The 19,284-nt window shown below is 40.5% G+C and overlaps 1 protein-coding gene across 4 annotated transcripts in view; it reads right to left on the bottom strand.

Annotated features, from left to right (window-relative positions):
* Positions 1-19,284, bottom strand: part of CNTN4 (contactin 4) — a 332,207-nt gene that overhangs the window by 43,599 nt on the left and 269,324 nt on the right. For all 4 annotated transcript variants that reach the window (XM_069866137.1, XM_069866140.1, XM_069866138.1 and 1 more), the window contains one exon: positions 17,070-17,220. In XM_069866137.1, coding sequence (XP_069722238.1) covers positions 17,070-17,220 — 151 coding nt within the window. The remainder of the gene's footprint in view (positions 1-17,069; positions 17,221-19,284) is intronic.

The raw sequence follows: 19,284 nt of genomic DNA, 5'->3' as shown, positions 1-19,284 counted from the left end.
TATTTCCAGTGTATAATTAGTTCATACAATAGTTACTGTGGACTGGATTACTCTAGAGACAACCAATCCACCACTGACTTTGCACATCTCAGGGACTTAGTACTGTCTCTATTTCCTTTCCTTTCTAAGCTGAAAGCCACAGACAGCTGGCTTTTACAATTTGAGATACAGGCATCCTTTAACTCTGGTAACACGTTGCAAAGAGTTCAGGTGAGATTTGCACCAAGTTCTCCAAACTCCTTCCCCAGAGAGTCTCCAGGCACGTTTAAACTTCATCTGGGAACTAAGTAATTCCCTGCACACTCCTGTAAACAACCAGCATTAAAACTGACAAATAATTGTGCAAGTTAACCAATTTTTTTAAAAATAAATCAGACAATTAAAACCTTACTGTGACTCATTGATTAGGAGGCCTTATTGTTATATTGTTCTTTTTGCTGAAGATGCTTTTCTGCATTGAATGTTTCGTCCTCTAATTTGAATTCAATGTGTTAGATGTTAACAAGTAATTATTTTAATACTTTGAAATTTGTTACAGTTAGCTGAGAAAGTAGAAAAGCCTTTCACTGATTCTGCTAATTCACAGATTTTCTCTGCAGATATATTGGCATTAAATGAGAGGAAAGACTCATTTCAGGCCACTGAGGGTTCTCAAACTGCTAATTGGCTTGAAAGCAAACATCCGTTTATCAACCACTTTTAGTAGTTTGGTTGATAAAGTTCCTTGAAAACACAAAGTTCAAATTAAATGAAGCACGGTTCAGTATGCTTTCTTCCTCTTCTGAAATACACACACAGAATGTTTTCTAATAAGATGCCCAAGAAGACACAAAAAATAAACCACTTTTCCAATAAACATGTGTATTACTTCAGAACGGAGTGCTGGTTGCTGACTATGCATCTCTCTGAACCACTACAAACTAAAAAAAAATGAGCTATTGACTTGGTATTGAGTGCTTTGGGTTCCCTGATACTACTAACCACAATGGTGGTAACAAATAAAAATCTAAATCTCTTCTTACATAGGCTAATGCAACTATTTTACTGATAACTTGTCTCATGATCACTGCTAATATCAGATAAAAATCAAAGAAGATAAAAATACCTAATTGAAAAAAAAAAGATGATATAAACCAGTTAGGCATCCTTATATAAAGAAAGGTCATCTATTTTAAACGTAGCAGTTTTAAGAGAGAATCTGTTGGTCTGTGTTGTCAGCTAGAGATTTCAGGTCCACAGAGACTAGAGACACATCTGAAATTAGGAGATAAAAGGACTGTTTGTTTCCTAAACTGAAGCTTTGGGTTCTACACCAGGAAAAGCTGACCTTGTCAGTGTTTTCATCAAAACTCTTCTGGGGATGAAGGACCTTTAAAAATGCTGAAAACATTCCTCCCTAGCTTTTCTTGCCCTTTTTTTTTATTCCCCACTGCAGCGACAAATGTAAAAAGTTGCAAACAGAACACTTTGCATTACTCTAAAGAAGCCTTTTCTGAAACCAATAGGCACACACTTCCCGTTGCAGATTCTTGTTAGTGCCGCATGCCCAATGACTACATGTGCCCTTTGCCAGCTCTGCAAGAATGGAGGTGTCTTAAAGCATTTGTTTATTAGGTTGGTTCTGAAGCTTGAAAAAGTACATGAAGAAGATGCATTTTGAGGGCAAAAAACTATCCAAGTGTGTGCTACGGCCACGCAGAGCTCTGCTGCTATTCAAAGACACCCAAGCTACCTAGAACGGACCTACTTTGGCACCATGACCACATCAGCATCGCCAGCTGCCTGGATCTGTATAGTAATACTAACTTGCCCAGTGTCTCCAGTAGCTGTTGGAAATAGATGAAAGAGGTCAGGCAGAGCTGGAACAGCATGAGGAAAAAGAGCAGCGTAAAATCATTTTGGTCTGATCTATTAGCGTTTATTTTTCAGCTCATGATACATCTGCCATATCTGTTAAGTCCCCCATCAGCAGGTTATGTTACCTCCAACCCTAAATTGCACACAATAGATCTGATTCATGTAGCTCACCACAGCATTCTGCACTGCTGGGCAGGACTTCCAGGAGCAGATAAATATTTCACAGTCAGTAACATATGCATTTGGAGATAGAACATGTCCTGTTGAAATCAGTAAGAGTTTTATCACTGAGTTTCTGAAAATGAGATCAAGTTCTTATTTGAAATATAAACGATGGCTGAAAACTGCAAAACTCCCAGAGCACATCATAGAACTGAGTATCAATGATTACCTCCAGCCCAGCTCCAAAGAAATCTGACCTTTGGGTATCTGACAGCATAACTTGTATCTACCAATACATGCCTATGACCTCCCGCTTTGACAGAACGCTTTCTTAAAAATCTCAGATTTATAGTATATACTATAATGTCTTGCTCTGTTGTTTAATTACAAGAAAATCTATGTGGGTCCAGGAACCAAAGCCACCAGCATTACAGAGCTAGAGGTTGTTCAACTTCACCCACACCTTGTAGTATCTGGGTGAAATGCTTTGCAGAGATAAGTTGCAGGTCCATGTGCTAACATTTTCATTGCAAATTATTTTCTAACTCAAAGAGTACAGACATCACTAACAGAAGACCTGCATTATATAGATGACATTGCAGGTATCTCTCACTATATTCTTCTCAGCTTGTCCTCTATTTTTCTGTTCAGCAGATGGAAACATGTGGAATATGAGTAGACTACAAATGCAGCGCGTGTGGCATCTTGTGTGTAACAGTTATCTTCCCAAGGGGTTCAGCACGCAGGCAGGCAGCACAATTACTGGACTGCAGATTAGAGCTTTAATGTTTCTTTGGAGCAAAGTGCTCATAATTATAAAGGGACTTTTTTTCTCCCCCTCTCAAATGGTTTTATTAGCACTGCTACAATGAAATAAGGGATGTTGTTTCTTATCTGGTAATTTTAGCATTTTAATTTATAAACTACACTTGCTTTCACTGTTGATTAAACACATGCATCCAAAATATTTTGTGCTTAGTCAAGCAAATATTTTAATTCTTTTTTCCCCAGGAAACAATGTTTAGGACGTCCGATCCTTTTTCTGTCACAGAGAGAAAAGATGTCTTAGAGGAAGCATTTAAATGAATGTCAGTTGGAAGAAACACACACTGAGTGCAATTTGAGATAAAACTACCATTGATCCCTTCATGTACAGTCTTTGTGGCAGTGGCTGACGTGGCTATTGAAAAGCGACTGTGGTGCCAGAGTTCTTCTAAGAGATAATCCGTCTTCTGAGAGAGGATTTAGGGTAAATGTACCTGTGAAAAACAGTGCATTTCAGCTGACATGATGAATGGCCTATTGTCCATCCTCTGGAGCCTTGCTTGGGCTGGGGGGCAGGGGGTTGGAAGCAGAGGAAGAAAGCAACAGCACAAGACAGAGTAGACTGCAATCTCAGCCGTATATTCACTCAGCCTTTTCCCATAGTTCATAGGCAGGAATATCTACAACAATTTTTAGCCTAACATTAACTTTGCTTCAGAACACAACTCCACAGCAAATGTAAATGATTCTAAGCGACTGTATTATTTATCAAATTAGTTCTATTTTTATCACATCTTTGTAGCAGTTTATTACCTTTTTAATAATGCTTCCCATGCAATGAGGCAGTGACTGGGATTATCAAAATGATCTCACGAATGCAGTATTGGCCATCAGGCTATTTCAGAAAAACACAGTGAAATTTAGAAATACTCACAGTTTTGGCTGAGAGGGAGGATTTACTGCTCAGAGCACAGTCCTTCCTGAAATCAGGGACACCACTCACGAGTACCTGCTTGTAACTTGAAGAATAGGCTGGTTTGGAGTATGGTCCACAGCTAATCATTTCTGTGGCCCTACAATGTTGTCCTCATGTGTGACTACAACCTTTATGTTATTTAAATAAATAACAGTAAAGACAGACCGTTCTGCTCCGCAACATTAACATTCATTAAAATATACGAGAAGGTCAAAGCCAGCTTCTTGGGGCTTCACTCAAGTCGATGGTCCCTGCTATGCAGACACAAGAGGGCAAGGGAAGAACCCTGATCCTAACATCCACCCAGTGCCTTGCCACACAATCTGAGAATTCCCACCCTACATCAATACCGTCCAAAAATGCTCAGTATTCTCCCATAAAGCAGATGAGGCTTTCCAGTCTTGGGCTTTGCTCACACCGTTACCCTAGATGTTCCTGAAAACAAGTGCTAAAGGGTTGGTGTCCGCACAGGCACCAATGTGGAACATCATTGTGTTCTGAGGGCTATGATCAGGACAGCAACATGAGCAAGGACACAACAAGCTGGGTCTGTGTCTAACAGCCATTAGGCAATCTGAGTGAAACACAGGGTAATCCTGTCTGTTGGATTGGCATTACAGTGGTTTCCATTTGATTATCCACCTAAGCTCACAACTGATGTGAACAGTCATACTGTGCAGGCAGTCTTCTATGCATCTGCAACTTCTTGTCCAGGATCTGTTAGTTTTGATTTAGATAACCACATACAGCTGCTTCAGTACTTATACGTCTATAACTACTTGTCTTTTCATGGTTCACTGAAAAGCCTGTGCTAATTTAGAGCCTCAGTCAAAGCCCATTTAATTTAGTGGATGTCTTTCTCTTTGTGAAAGCAGGCATTAGATAAGGCCTCCCTTATCCATGACAACTGGCAGGTCTTTTAACAGCAAACTCCCTACAATTAATTTTCAGGTAAGAACTATATTTGCTCGAAATAAAATGAGGTAAAATCCTGTTGTGCTGAGTTTGGCAGGACATTTCCCACAAGCTTTGCTGGAGATATATTTTAAATGGAGCTAAACAGCCTGAGGATGAAGTGTTTGAACTCCTGAGGTTGTGTGTGGCACAACTACATGGTGCTGCCGGAGTCTCTGTTGGGGGAGTGCTTCTCAACATGGAAAAAATATATATTTTGTCAAAGGAAAAACACTGGCTGGAGAAGACACTGAAGAACATCACCTTTGCACCATTTTCACTAGTATACTGGAGTCATGACAAACACCAGGAGGTTTATTGCTAAATTATAGCAACTGTGAACTAGCTACGCACCTATGATGCACAGAATTTGTGTTCGTTTGGCATTTTCTGTGCCCTGGGACTACAATAGGAAAGCACAAAGAATTAAAATGAATCTTTTGGAAAGTCTTCCCAGGTAATAGCTGCTTTTACCTTCCTGTATCAAAAATACAGAGTACTACAGTTTTTTTCTTACTTAATTCTAGATACTGATCTCTGAGAAAATACTAAGAACACATCTTCCAGGGATGTGAAATATGTATAAATGTGTTTTCATTTAAGGTTTTTAATTTACAGGCTTGCTAAATATGAAGAATTAAAGGTGAGGAGAGTATAAATTGCAATTCTTTCAGGTTACCATAAAAACATGTAAATATTATTCTAGAGAAAGAGAATAAATAGAACATATTCTGCTCAGATAAATATTTTTGAGGAAATAGTAGGGGCCCCTTTGGCAACATCAAACAACATAACTACATAGAATTCAATATCTGCTTAAGCCAATCATGGATATGGCAACCTAAATTCTCCTACAATTTCTTTCTTCAACAATTTTTTTACCTGCAATGACAGAGCAGTCGAAATAAATAATACTGCACCCAGCCTATATTAATATCTATAAACACAAAAGCTGTGTTTTGTCTTCATCCTCCCTTTTACCCATACATTTTTAAGACAAGTCTGGAAGCACAAACCCTCACCCCGAAGAAATGAGGCAGTGGGAGGGAAAGAAGGGAGTATTTACAGCTATTAGAGACTTCATGTGAATTGTTAAAAGATGCCTAGACCCATAATTCAAATATAAAAATATCCCTAGGTTATCCAAGAAGAACAGTTCTCTACAAAATGTCTTTCTTAAGATATGTTGATAACGGTGAGAAAAAAATGAAAACAAAACACAAACTCTGCTAGGGACCCCGAAGGAAATGAGTAGGCTGTGGTGAATTTCAAATAATAGAAACCTTTTGCCTTCTCTTCCTTACTGCTCTTTTTTCACTATACACAAAATTAAAACAAATACTGTAAGGAAGAACATGTCATGAAAATAAATATTTGAGGAAGCAGATTTGAGTAAAGCAAAGGAAAGCTCGTTTTTACAGCTTACATTCCTGAGACGACGCAATGATACTTTGAGCTGTATGGGAAGATTTTGCGAGTCTGGAAGGGTCCAAAAGTGCAAAAAGCCAATTTTTCGCTGATTTCAGTGGGAAATTAAGACCATTCCCCATGGGAAACTGCCCTTTTGACACATCAAGTTCACAGTTTATTTTTACAGACTAAGTTTGCTGTTTGCCATAAGCTGTGAAAGCCATAATGGCACCTTGAAGGATGGGGATGCTCCACTCTCACGTTGGCAGTCCCAGGACTTCTCCACCAGAGCAGCTCTTGCCTGTGGTGATGGGGGAGCAAAGCACTCTCACAAACCACCCCATAAAAGGCTGAAACATCCCTTTATGCACAATCACCCACCCAGAGACCCGCTGCTCCCCACAGTTTTCTCCTGCACTCAGAAGCAAAGTGAATCACAGAATCACTAGGTTGGAAAAGACCTCTGGGATCATCAAGTCCAACCATTCGTATCAGCCTCTAAACCATGCCCCTCAGCACCTCATACACCTGTCTTTGAAATACCTCCAGGGATGGTGACTCAACCACCTCCCTGGGCAGCCTCTGCCAGTGCCCAGTGATCCTTTCTGTGAAAATTTTTTTTCTGATGTTCAGCCTGAGCCACCCCTGGTTGAGCTTGAGACCATTCCCCCTTGTCCTGTCTCCTGTCACTTGGGAGAAGAGGCCAGCACCCTCCTCTCCACAACCTCCTTTCAGGTAGTTGTAGAGAGCAATAAGGTATCCCCTCAGCCTCCTCTTCTCAAGGCTAAACAAACCCAGTTCCCTCAGCTGCTCCTCATAAGACTTGTAGAATCTCATGTAGAAAGCAGCAGGTGCTGTGAAGCTACCACAGCATTCAGTCTACCAATGTTCAGTGAAATATTTGCTGCACTTATTCTGCTAGGGCTGTGTCTATAGCCAGAGGCACAGAGATTAAGTGACTTCTCCCGCTCTATGAAAACGGACAGTGGAAATGCAAGGAATCAGATTTGGAAGTGCAGCCTCTTAGCCACCCTCGCCAAAATTCCTTCCCTGAAAGGGACAAGCCATCATCCTCTACCTACAGCAAACACTTTGGAGGTTTGAAGAACATAAGCATTAAAGGGAACTCCACTGAAGCTCATAAAAATTATTTTCTTATGAGAAAAAAACCCATGCAAGATTTTCTGTGCATCAGCTGCTGACACAAACCATTTCTGGAAGCATTCGTGAGATTAGAGCAGAAGCAGTACATGCATTCTCAGCTTGTTTGTTCCAGCTGATACCACCCGAATAGATGCCCAAAGGCACAGTCTTTCAAAGATAGCACATCTTTTCCTCTGGTTTTAACAAAAAACGCCCACAGCACAAAGATAAATTACCCACTCTGTCTGTAATTGACATTAACATACGTTTGCAAGATCCAAAGACACATTTGCACCACTTAAAAATGATGTTTAAATAATCATCAAAAATATCATCAAGTCTGCTAGGTTGTCCAAGAAGTTCATTAGGATTCCTTTCTCCCCCACAGACATATAATTATTTCCTTGGATTTTAAACATGTGCTTCTTAAAGTGCAGCCCTAAATTTAAAATTATTACCTTCTTGCTCCTAATTATGAAAATATCCAACAGAAGTAATATTTGATAATAATTTTTTCCTTCAAAATGCTACAGACTTACTAAAATCATTATTACTACTTTCTTAAACTGAAGAACAAGTATGAAACAGACATCAATTTCAAATTGCATTTAGGAGATTAATTACAGGCATTTATTTTTGAACGTGTTGGCTGCAGTGTGTGCTCACAGCAGAGAGAAACCTCCCTCACTGCTGGGAGCCAGATCCTGCTGCCTTTGACACAACAGCACTGTGGGGAAGAACTTGCTCTTTCCTGGAGTGTTTTTACAGACAGGGAGAAATAATTTTTAGCCACATGCACAGTACCTAGAGATGAATTTAATAATCACAAAGATGAGACACCTCAAGCAGGAAAAACAGCAGCTGTTTAACAGCACGCAGTGAGTGACAGTCTTTCCATTAAGGACATGTAAACATGGGACATGTCTTACCGTGCTCTGGAGATCTGATGCCTCTGAGATGGGGCTCTCTGAATGCTTTATCCTCTCCTTTTGCCTGCCTCTGCAAGCAGGGCTCTACTTTTAAAATTAGTACACAAGCCCCAGGGTAAAAGCCCATTGGCTTCTCTAAGTACACTGGGTCACAGGAGTGCCATGAGTCTGGTCAAACCACAGCTGGGCTGCGGTCACAAGCTTGTTCCAGCAGCAGCAGTGGTAGCAATGATGTTCCTACATGTGTATCAATGAACACTACATCAACACCATGCTGGAAATAATCTGCTGGGAAAATAGGAACAGATTGCTGATGTTACAAGGAGACTCTGTCAAGGTGTGAGAGAGAGTCTCATTTCTGGAACACCAGCTGAAACTTGGCGTAGGCTGAGATTGCATTCATTGGCATCTCAAGTATGCTTGAAAACAGTTTGTGGCTGGTTATAGATAACAATTTCCTAGCTCTGCAGGAGCAGATAAACAAACCTGAGAATTTTAGGGATCAGCCTAATTACATTACACATGCAAGATAAATTGGCACTGAATCTAGATTCTAGATAACTCTAACCCTCCTCAGACAGCCTTTTGCTATACAGTGGTTTACAAACAACACAAAAAGACAACGCAAGAATGAACTAGAGTTGCTGACTTATTATCAATGCTGAAGAAAGGTTCAATCATCAGAAAGTTGCTAAAGTGAAACAGATGGACAGCTAAGCTTTGTGGACTTACCATTTCTAAAGTTATGCAAGCAAAAAAGATCAGAGAATCATGGAATGGTTTGAGTTGGAAGGGACCTCAAAGATCATCTAGTTCCAACTCCATTGCCATGTGCAGGGACACCTTTCACTAGATCAGGTTGCTCAAAGCCTCCTGAACAACACAGAGCTAAAACCAGCTTCTACTGGGAAACAAACAACCCATGAATATGAGGTCATCAAGCCTAGAATGACTGCTTTCCAAAAGCCCTGACCAAGCCCTGATCAAGTGGTTTCCTGGTTCATTTTAGTTCACTTTTTGCAGAGAATTGATTAAAGTAAGTTGACATGCCAGTCATTTCAGATGTTCAAATGAAGTAAAGCCATCTTCTGCCATTGTCTTTGAAAACTAAGATGAATGCTGTATTGTCAATTCAAACTTCAAAAAGCTATTTGTAGGGTGTCATTTTTCATTCTGCCTAGGCAGGATGCAATGAAACCCCGACAAGTTATTGATGGTTTGGTTACCTGTCTGCCGTAAAGAAACTGCACAGGTGCTTAATTTAAAAAAAAAAAGACAGTCAACACAATTAATGCAAAACAATGATAAGAAGCATCCTTTGAGATTTTATTTTTTGCTGAAGTGTCAGTAGACTGTGTGTCAAAAGCCACTGCTGGCAATTCATCTCTCAAGTCATCAATACAAAAGTATTACTGTAGTTTGTATCCTGGCACCAGACTGGGAAAGATATGCTATTATCTTTCCCAGTCTATCCTATTGTCATATTCTGTCGTATTGTCATATTCTTCCTTGCTGTTTAAAGTCATTAACAACCAATTGGGAATTTCGAGGCAATAAGGAAAAAAACTGGAATTTAATACAAATTTTTAAGCTCAAGACACATATAGACGGAATAAACAAAAAGCCTTTATTTTCTTGTCTGATTTTACAACTTTTCCTTCTCAAAATGACATAGCATCAAAGTGATTATGTTAAAATTCCTGTAACAAAATAATAGCCATATAAGGGATCCATAAATCAACAACCATTGTGAGAATGCCTTGAACTCTTGAGAAAACCATGGGTAATCTCTTTCAGAGAGAAAAGTCTTCCTGAACAGTTTTGAGTGCAGAAGACAACAACAATAAAAAATTAGGTGAGAGCTCTCTGCTTTTCCTTGGCCACAATCACACCAGCTCCTGGAATGAGAGACTGCTGCTTGGGGCTCTACCCTTTGACTCCCACCAACTTCATGCCATCCCAGGCACCAAGAGCAGGACACAGGACAGAGAGTCTTGGCTTTGCCTGGAGCAGAACTTCAGCTTCCTTTCCAAAGCATCTAGCAGTGCCCGCATGGTGGTCTTTATGAACAAACTAAACACTCACTGCCCATATTAATAAGCCTGCAGGCACAGCTGTATATCAGCATATCCAAGAGGCTTTTCCACTACAGCTGCCTGGTGTTCCACAGCCCTGAGCACAGGACTCCTTATCTTGCTAGTGGACCCCAAGGAGCAGACAGGGTCTTTTTCTGATAAGGCTGGGATTTTGGGGTGGCTCTGTTTGGGATTTGTTTGCAGATGAGTACAAAGTCCTGAATCCTCATTGGACTTCTACTGGTCCTTCCCAGTCTTGTTAATCACAGAATGGTTTGGATTGGAAAGGACCTTAAAGATCATTTAGATCCCATCTCTTTCAGCTTAAAATTGTTACTCTGATCCTATCACTGCACTCCCTGATAAAGAGCCCTTCCCAGCTTTCCTGTAGGCCTCCTTTAAGTATTGGAAAGCTGCTTTAAGGTCTTCCTGGCGCCTTCTCTATGCTAAACAAGCCCAACCCTCTCAGCCTGCCCTCAGATCATCTTCATGGCCCTCCTCTGGACTTGTTCTAACAGACTCATGTGCTTCCTGTGCTGAGGACTTCATAATCGAATGCAGTGCTCCATGTAAGGTCTCATAAGAGCAGAGTAGAGGGGGAGAATCACCTCCATTGACCTGCTGGCCGTGTTTCTTTTCACGCAGGCTAGGATACAGCTGGCTTTGTGGGCTGCAAGTGCACATAGCAGCTCATGTTGAGATTCTCATCCACCAACAAGCCCTTCTCTTCCAGGGCTCAATCCATTCCCTGCCTAGACTGTATTTAATTGAATAAATCCTCATCTTCTTTTCATAAGTTACCAAGGAACCAGGACTTCTAAAACTGAACTTACCCTTTGAGATCAGCTTTGACTGTAAGCTATGGTGGACAGCAGTAATGAAACACCTGGAAAAACTCTGGACCTAAATTACTTAGAGCCTGAAGCACAGAAGCCACTTTTAAGCGTTTCATAAGCCATCTCTGAAAGTATGGTTCTCTCTACTGAATGTGACTTGACTTCACAAGGTCCAAATTTACCAGGGCCTCCTTATATTTCCAAGTGCCGCTGTGACTGAACTCTATGGGTAAATGCCACTACATGCTGCATTTCTGTGCTTTTATTGGTTTTTAGCTACAAAAATTTAAAAAATCCCCTGCTTTAAGCAGTATGGCTCTGTGTGTGCAAGAGCGCGCTCATATATCATGAAGCTTGTCAAGGCTGCAAGATAATGGGACCAACTGGGAAAATTTCCATGAAGATAGTGAGCGTGCCTGGAGTATCTAGGTCAGATCCAGCTTTAACAAAGTGCACTATGAGGGTCCCTTTATACAGAAACTTGTTTAATTAAGATAACAGATGTTGCTATTATACAAGTCCTAGTGAGTGGCTGTTTAATTGGACACTTTCATATTCTTTGCTACCAGCACAAAACATCATTTGTTTTTTATGAATTTCTGTCCTTACAATTAAACTGTATAAACAATGCACGCATTGTACATTCATAGAAAAGAAACAGCTCTAATTATGCAAGGGCTTTACATGAACAAGAATAGGAGAAGAGCAATTTGTTTTGGGGCTGGAAAGTACGATTATTTCTCTGTCCTGGACTGTGTACATGTCTGGTAATGGGGTAAATGTGACTTCCAATAGCTTTAGGAGAAAATAAGGAATGAAGACCACTGTGTACTTATTTTAAACATTCACTGTTTCAAGGGTAGACACATTAGAGTTTGAGGCGTGCAGCTCTTTCCAAGTGCATGAGATAACTCTTCCAAGTGCATCGGTAACTCTGCTCCCATCCTTACAGTGATGCCCCAAAGCACCCCAGAGCAGGGCTCCTCAACACAGGGCAGCCACTAGAGCCAGCATTAGTCCAGACCTAAACGTGGTACAGACTGACACTTAAGGGAGATTTAATTGTCTTAAAATGAATAGTTCTAAATTAAATTGTGAATTAACTGGTTTAAACTATTTAAAAAATGCTTGCTGTTTTATAGTTCAAAGAGAAATACAGTTCCATTGCAGAATGTTCTTCCAACAGTTTTGAGCATGGGAGCAGCTGTGACAGAATATATTTTAATTTCAGCTGGTAGTGCTTTGCGTGGCTGCAGGATTTGTCTAACCACAGCCTGATTCTCCCTCCTGTGCCCAGAAAATCTGAACAAAAGAGCTGGTGACCACAGTGACTTCTGATTTCCACTACTGCAATGATGAACTGCTCACACTTGCAACTGAGTGCGGTCTTCCATGGGAGCCACACCATAATTATGAAGAAATGGAAAAGTTTCTGTGATAAGATTGTCTGGAAGTAAAGGTTTTAAAGCACTAGTCTCAGTAAAAACTTTATCTAACATTGTGGCATTAGATGTAATTGAATTATTATTATGAGAGGATTAAGAAAAACCTGCAAGAACAATTTGACTGCTGTGACTTCCTGTCCAACTCCTGACAATGAATAATATGTACAATGTGATGTCAGGAAATAATTGTCACAAATGGGTACTACTGCAGACTGGAGGGTGCTTGGCTTTAGGAGTTCATGAGTTTAAAGGAAAGTAGTGGACAGGTATGGTTGGACTAAATAATTTCAAAGGTCTTTTGAACCAAATGATTCCATGATGTAGCTGGGACATGAGAAAAGAGAATCTATGTAATGGGATCTCAGCTACTGTTGAGACAGAGTAAAGAGATTTGAGCTTAAATATGGCTAGAAATGTGAATATAAGAGAACCAAATGCTAAGTGTAAATCATTCTGAATTTAAGTCAGATCTTTCTGTCTGTTGAGTGATCTGACATGTCCCAAAGACACGTTCCAGTTTTGCAATGACCAGAAGACACTGCTTCCACTGTGAGCTTCCCATGCCTGTTGGATTCTGTAACAATTCTGTGTCAGCTGCAGATCTCGACAACTAGTTCAAACTTCCAGGTTATATGCATAAGAGTGTATATTGAAATGGTAAAACGACTTCTGCCTGAGGAGTGTGCTGGAGCAAGTGAGCCCTAAACACTACTTGTATAGTATTTTCTCTCTGATTAGGCAGCCGACACAACTTTATGGTGACCATTCCTACCCAAAAGGTATGCCCTGCTCTTGAGTGAGGGTTTCCCAGAGGTTAGGTGTTTTCAGTCACATCTCCTGTCCCAGTGGTGCAGAAAGTGGGAGATACTGTGGCAGGTAGCACTCACCTGCTCTTACTCTACCAGAGGCACTATGAACCGGATTTGTAGAGAGTGGTATTAGTAGAACTGAAGACCTTTCCAGAGTGCAAGAACCATTTTACACTGAAATGTGAAGGGAGGATCAAGGATAGGAAATTATCTTTGTATCTTTATCCATATAGAAATAGTCTTTGTTTCCAAGTAGCATTTGCAATGTATTTATATCTGTGCTATAGCTATTTCTATATAAAATTTACCTTCTGGAGTCAGGCTACTAACATTATTTTGACTCGGTTAGGCCTCCAAGGCAGGATTTCCATTATTATGGAGATGAACTGCCATTAATGACTGCAATAATGTAATTGCACCCCAGGGCAGAATTTCTAATAACACAATTGCACAGTTATCAACCACCAGTAAGAAATACCTTCAGGGCAGGTTATTCATTAGGGGTGCAGTACACACTACCTCAGCCTCCAGAGAAGAATATGAAACCTGAAACAATAAAACTCTTTTTTTTTTCCATGGTAGTCTCTGCCCTCTGGGCAAACATTGAACAACACAGTTTTGCCTGGACAGTATCAGCACCACAGCAAGAGTCCTAGCAGCAAAATCTGATGCACACTATTTCCGTTTTCAGCCTAACATTACATTCCATCTGAGAAGTCACAAAAACCCCAGGAGAAATACTTAAGTGATTGCCACGGTAGCCATCAGGCTGTATGTCAGAATTCAAAGCGAGGACTGACACAATAATGTTGCTTTTAACTCCACCTGGGATCGGAAGGACCATCTATATCGATCAACATTCACATGATCAAGTTCAGTTTTGAGACGCATCCAGATGTTCAGGTGCCTCCAAAACTAAATGGACTCTTTAATATCAGTTTAACCAGAGATTTCATATAAGTTTCTTCTCCCACGCCTGTCTCAAAGTTCTGTTTTCTGCCCTAGATGAAGAGATTGCAGCAACAGCCTTCTTGGCATCTTTCTTCTGATATTTCAACAGATCTTTTCAACAGCCAAGAAAGTTCTTGTTTGAAGCCCACATATACATGTGGGAGTATGCAGGTGCTAGGACTGGACTCCAGGCAATGCTACTGTCCCTGGGATGGCAGGGAAGAAATAATGTTTCAGCAACCAGTAAAACTAGCAATACAGCAATGTTAACCAGAGGACCAGGCACTTGGCCTCTCCTACCCCTGTGAATTCAGGCAGCGCTGATGAAGAATGCCACAATTATCTACGTCAATATAATTTCCTAATTGCACGTTTCACAGAGTCTCCAGGTACAGACTGCAAGGACAGCATGGTTAATAAAGGTGATGGCAAGGATTCAACACCCTCATCCCTACGGGAGAAACAACCAACTGCGTATAAGAACTAAATAGGTCCAGCTGCCAAGGCAACGAAGCAGTGTCCATTAAGACATTTTGCCAGATAGGCCCCACTGGATGCTCCGGCTGGCAGAAAGGCCCGTGGGCTGAAGTAGAAGAAAATTTCACACCTGCTTTGGCACATTTCATGTCTGGTTTCCCAGCCAGGGCTTCGTGCCCGGGTGGGAGGCTCCTAGTCCTTGTGTGGCAGGAGGAACACGGCAGTGAGCCTGCTGCTGCCACGAGCACCAACACCTCATAATGCTGCAGACTGCATTTCAGCTTAACACCAAGATTCTCAGAGGACTGTGTTATACTCACAACCTGCCCTCCCAGCCACTGCCTAAAGTCTGCCTGGGCATGGGGACTGTGATCAGCAGACAGCAAGGTAGATGCTATCTAGCAAGTTTTTATGACCATACCTGCCTCTTGCTTATATGCCTCAGGAGAAGGTAGGTCCAGAAAGCATGCTACTTACATAGATGCACGTACCTTTCAAGCGTGCTGTGGTGTGGACTCCCTCATGTCTACCATGGTGCGACTTTAGGTGACAAGGTGTCACTGAGGGAAAATAATAGTGTCTCCTCTTCTTAGTTGCCTATTTTCTCAAAGCTTTGAAGAAACCTGCTCTTTTTGAGGTGTATCTCTTCTCTTAATCTACATGGAAACCAGCCAAAACATCTACAACCAGTTCAAATAACCAGTTCAGAAGCCATTTGGAAGTAAACACACAGACAACTTGAGCTAACATCAAGCCCTATGATACCAGTGCCTGAGCCATGTTCCCCTGGGAAATCAGGACCCAGGGGTTTCATACTGTATTACAACATCTAACTTCTAAGTAGGTTTGCAGATGACAGTAGTGCTAAAAAAAAAAAAATACAACCAACAAAAACATCCACTTTTTTTGTCAGCGTTGCACTGCAAAACAGTGATCAAGCAAAAAACACAGTCACTTGCATTACTTTCTTTTCCTAAGCCCTCACTCAAACTAATGCTTCCTCTGTCATGCCTAAAATAAAATAAGGAGAAAGAACTGTGCCATGCCTAGGACAACAGCGTCAGAGAATACATCACATTTTAAGTACGGAGTGTGCCAGTGAGGATGGGGAGACGGATGGGAGCTTGTGGGGCTGACATTCACAATCTTCCAGTATTTAGTATTTCCCACCCTTGGCACAATCTTCACCATAAGAACAAGTTATTTCAGTTTTAAAAATCAGTATGCCTTGATCTATAATAACTTTGACCTTGCACAGCTTTGTACCCTGGGTGCTTGTGGAAGTTCTGTGTAATTGATCACCCAACCCTTTTTATCCCAAGAGGTGAAGTCAAGTGATCCATATACAATAGCTTTGTAAAGAAAAGGTAACTGGAGCTAAATAAATCAGAAATAAGTTGTTTGTTATTTTATTCATCTGACTCCATTAAATGAACTGCAGCTTTTTACATATTCATATACATCACCATAGTATATATATATCAACATTACATGCAGGCAGGTTGGGTAGAGCAAGACTAGACTTTGCAAGATAAAAGAACAGCTCTAACTGGTTTATGCTTTTAAAAAAATAACAATTTCCTATAATTTCTGGCTTTTTGACCTTTACTAATAGGACAGGATTCTTCTCATCAATCCAAGAGTCACATTGTATTTTGGAGGACTATCAAGGACAGACAGCATTCTGGGTCTCGTTCCCATGTGAAACAGGTAACACAAACACATTTCTACACAGTCAATAACAAATCACTGCAAACCCATGCACGTGGATGTAAAAGGTAGGCTTCTACTTCCTACTAATGCTCTCCTTCTAATTAAAAATGAAAAAGAAAAAAAAAAGAAAGAAAATAACTTGGAGACAGCTTTTTCAGACTGGCCAAGTCAGGCGTTAGGCCACATTAATTACTGACCCCAAATAATTCCTGTTTGTGGGACATTGAGTAATGTACCAGAGTAGTGTAATTTGCAGCAGAGGGTTTTATCTTCTGGGAATTTAAAACCAATGGCAACGTAGAACAATGCAGAGGCAAAACATTTATATTTTAGAATGTATCTTTATCAGCTTCTTGGCAGGGATGCTTTAATAGTATACATAGACTAGGATGAATACAATGGGAATAGAAATCTCACCCCCAGCTCCTTGAGATTGAACACTAGCTGTTTTCACATTTATTTGCAAATCAATTTTGGGAAGCTATTAATGACAAATTTAGCTTTCACTGCTGAAAGCCCTTGGGTTCAAGCAAGCTAATGAAAGAAATGGTTACTTTAAGACATTACCTCTCATTTTCTCTTAGGATGTCTTTTCCTTTCTTCCAAGAATAAGTAGGTCTGGGGGAAGCTTTCGGCTTGCACTCAATGATTACTTCACCACCCACTTTCACAAGAGTTAACTTTTTTAAGAGCGTTTTGGAAAAGTCTGGACTGACGGCTGAAAGAAAAGAAATAAAACCAGATCAGAATTCCATCAGCCACAGTGTTGTTGAACATCATAATAATTCAGTGCTGCTTCTCACCTGCAGTTCCTAAATGATCTGACTTCAGGAATTATATGCACGTACAGAGGGGGCAAGCATAGATACCTGAATACTTCAGCTCTTTACTTGTTTAGAAATGCATGTTCAGCTACAAAACTCAGCAACCAATAACCCTATCAGGCAGCAGAAACCTGGTGTCACACACATCGTATTTGGAGCAGCACTCCTAAGAACTATGCCTGCATAAACTATATAATGTATTTCCTTTTTAGTTTCATAACAGGGTGATTATGATTTTGTTAAAGATTGCTATGTGCAGAGCAACAGCACAGAGGGGAATTGTCACATCCACAGAATTTGTATAATTAATCAGAAATTTTAATATTTTCATGACAGTGGAATCTTAGGTGTAATATTGACAATTGTTACAAAACCAGGGTCTTCTATTTTAAACTAGAAAAGTGGGAGACCTTGACATGGCCAGGTCCTGAACTAAGTAAAACAAAGCAAGAGTTAAATAGGCACCAGGTACTCTCAAATCATCTTTCTTGGTTCCTCTGCGGCACACTCCTCTGTTTTATGAAAAAGTCAGGTATTCATTGAAGAACACACCAAAGCCCTGCAAACAGTCTGTAGCTGTAAGGCAGGCCTGTGAGGGAGGAGATGGTTTGGGTCAAAGGATTTTTTAATGATTTGGACCTAATGATGGGCAAAGCTTGGAGGTGGCTGCCTCTAGACTGACTCTTGGCAGTGAACTCCCCTCAAAGGCAACCAGAAGGTTTTATTTATATCAAGTGGCAGAGTTAATTTTTTTCCATACAGAAAGCTCAAAGAAAATAGGTAATGCAGTTTAAGGGCTTTATGAACAACTCTTGCCCTGCTACATCTTTGCTGACAGTAGCTTGCTTTAAGACAGATTAGTGGCAGCAAACCATGCCCACTCCTCTCTAATTCTCTCCATCTCCTTTGTCAGCTGTGTGCCTGCACCCTGTGCCTCCTGCACCACCCCTGCTTCCCTTGAGCCTGCAGCATTTTCCTCAACTTACTTTTTTGCTGTACTATGAGAGGTGAGAGTTTAGATCACTGTGCGTTGCATCTGCTTGATGTTCCATAAAATAATCTAAAGCTCACCTGAAGCAGCTGGGAGAAAAAACCTGCCATGTGATACAGAAAGAGAATTCATTTTTCTTAGGGCATCTCGTCTGTCTCAATTCTTTTGGATATCATTCCTGCTGCAAAAGAGCTGAATAAAACATAACCTACACTGATAATGAGATGGGCTTTATGATCGAATAGATCTCATCTTCCACTTTCATGAACCAGAGTTTATTAATCTCTGAGCTGTCTTTTCTTCTATGTCAGACAACAGCTGACTTCATTTTAGCATAGAGGAAAGCATATACATTAATAAAGACTATAAAATAGCCATTTAAAAACCAACACTGGATATGCAAAACATCTCAAAATTAAAGGCTCATAGCGAGATTGACTTCCCACCAGTGCACCCAGAACCAGATGGATTATTATTTATAACATATTGTCATAATTAATGCATTATCACTTCTAGAAATAATTTCTCAGATTTTCCAAAATTTATAAGCAAAATAATCCTTTTATTTCCATCTCTGTAATGAACAGGTTAGACTGCTTTTTTACAAGTTTTTTGCTATTTCCTTCTTGGTCCTGTGTGAGGTAGAGGAATTGCATTATATGGGTTTTATTCTGTGATGGCTGATGAATAAATTATTGGGGGACTGAAACTCATGAGACTTAGGAGTAGGAGAAAAACCTACTGTGATTCTTACACAAGGCGTTTAGACTCAGACACAGACTGAATCATCTGTAAGAAAAAACATCACTAGGAATCACAACAGATTCGTTCAGGTTGTGATAAATTGTGAAAGAGCTCTCCTAGCAGTCTGTGGATTTTGAGAAACAAGTCAATTAGCTGAAAATAAAAAGCTTCTGATGTGAAGACAGAAAAAGGCCAGTTCTGCAGCTGCACAGTCGCATCGCTG

The sequence above is a fragment of the Phaenicophaeus curvirostris genome, chromosome 11 (assembly GCF_032191515.1).
Source record: "Phaenicophaeus curvirostris isolate KB17595 chromosome 11, BPBGC_Pcur_1.0, whole genome shotgun sequence".
In the NCBI taxonomy this organism is placed as follows: domain Eukaryota; kingdom Metazoa; phylum Chordata; class Aves; order Cuculiformes; family Cuculidae; genus Phaenicophaeus; species Phaenicophaeus curvirostris.
This window is presented reverse-complemented; position numbering and strand designations above follow the sequence as displayed.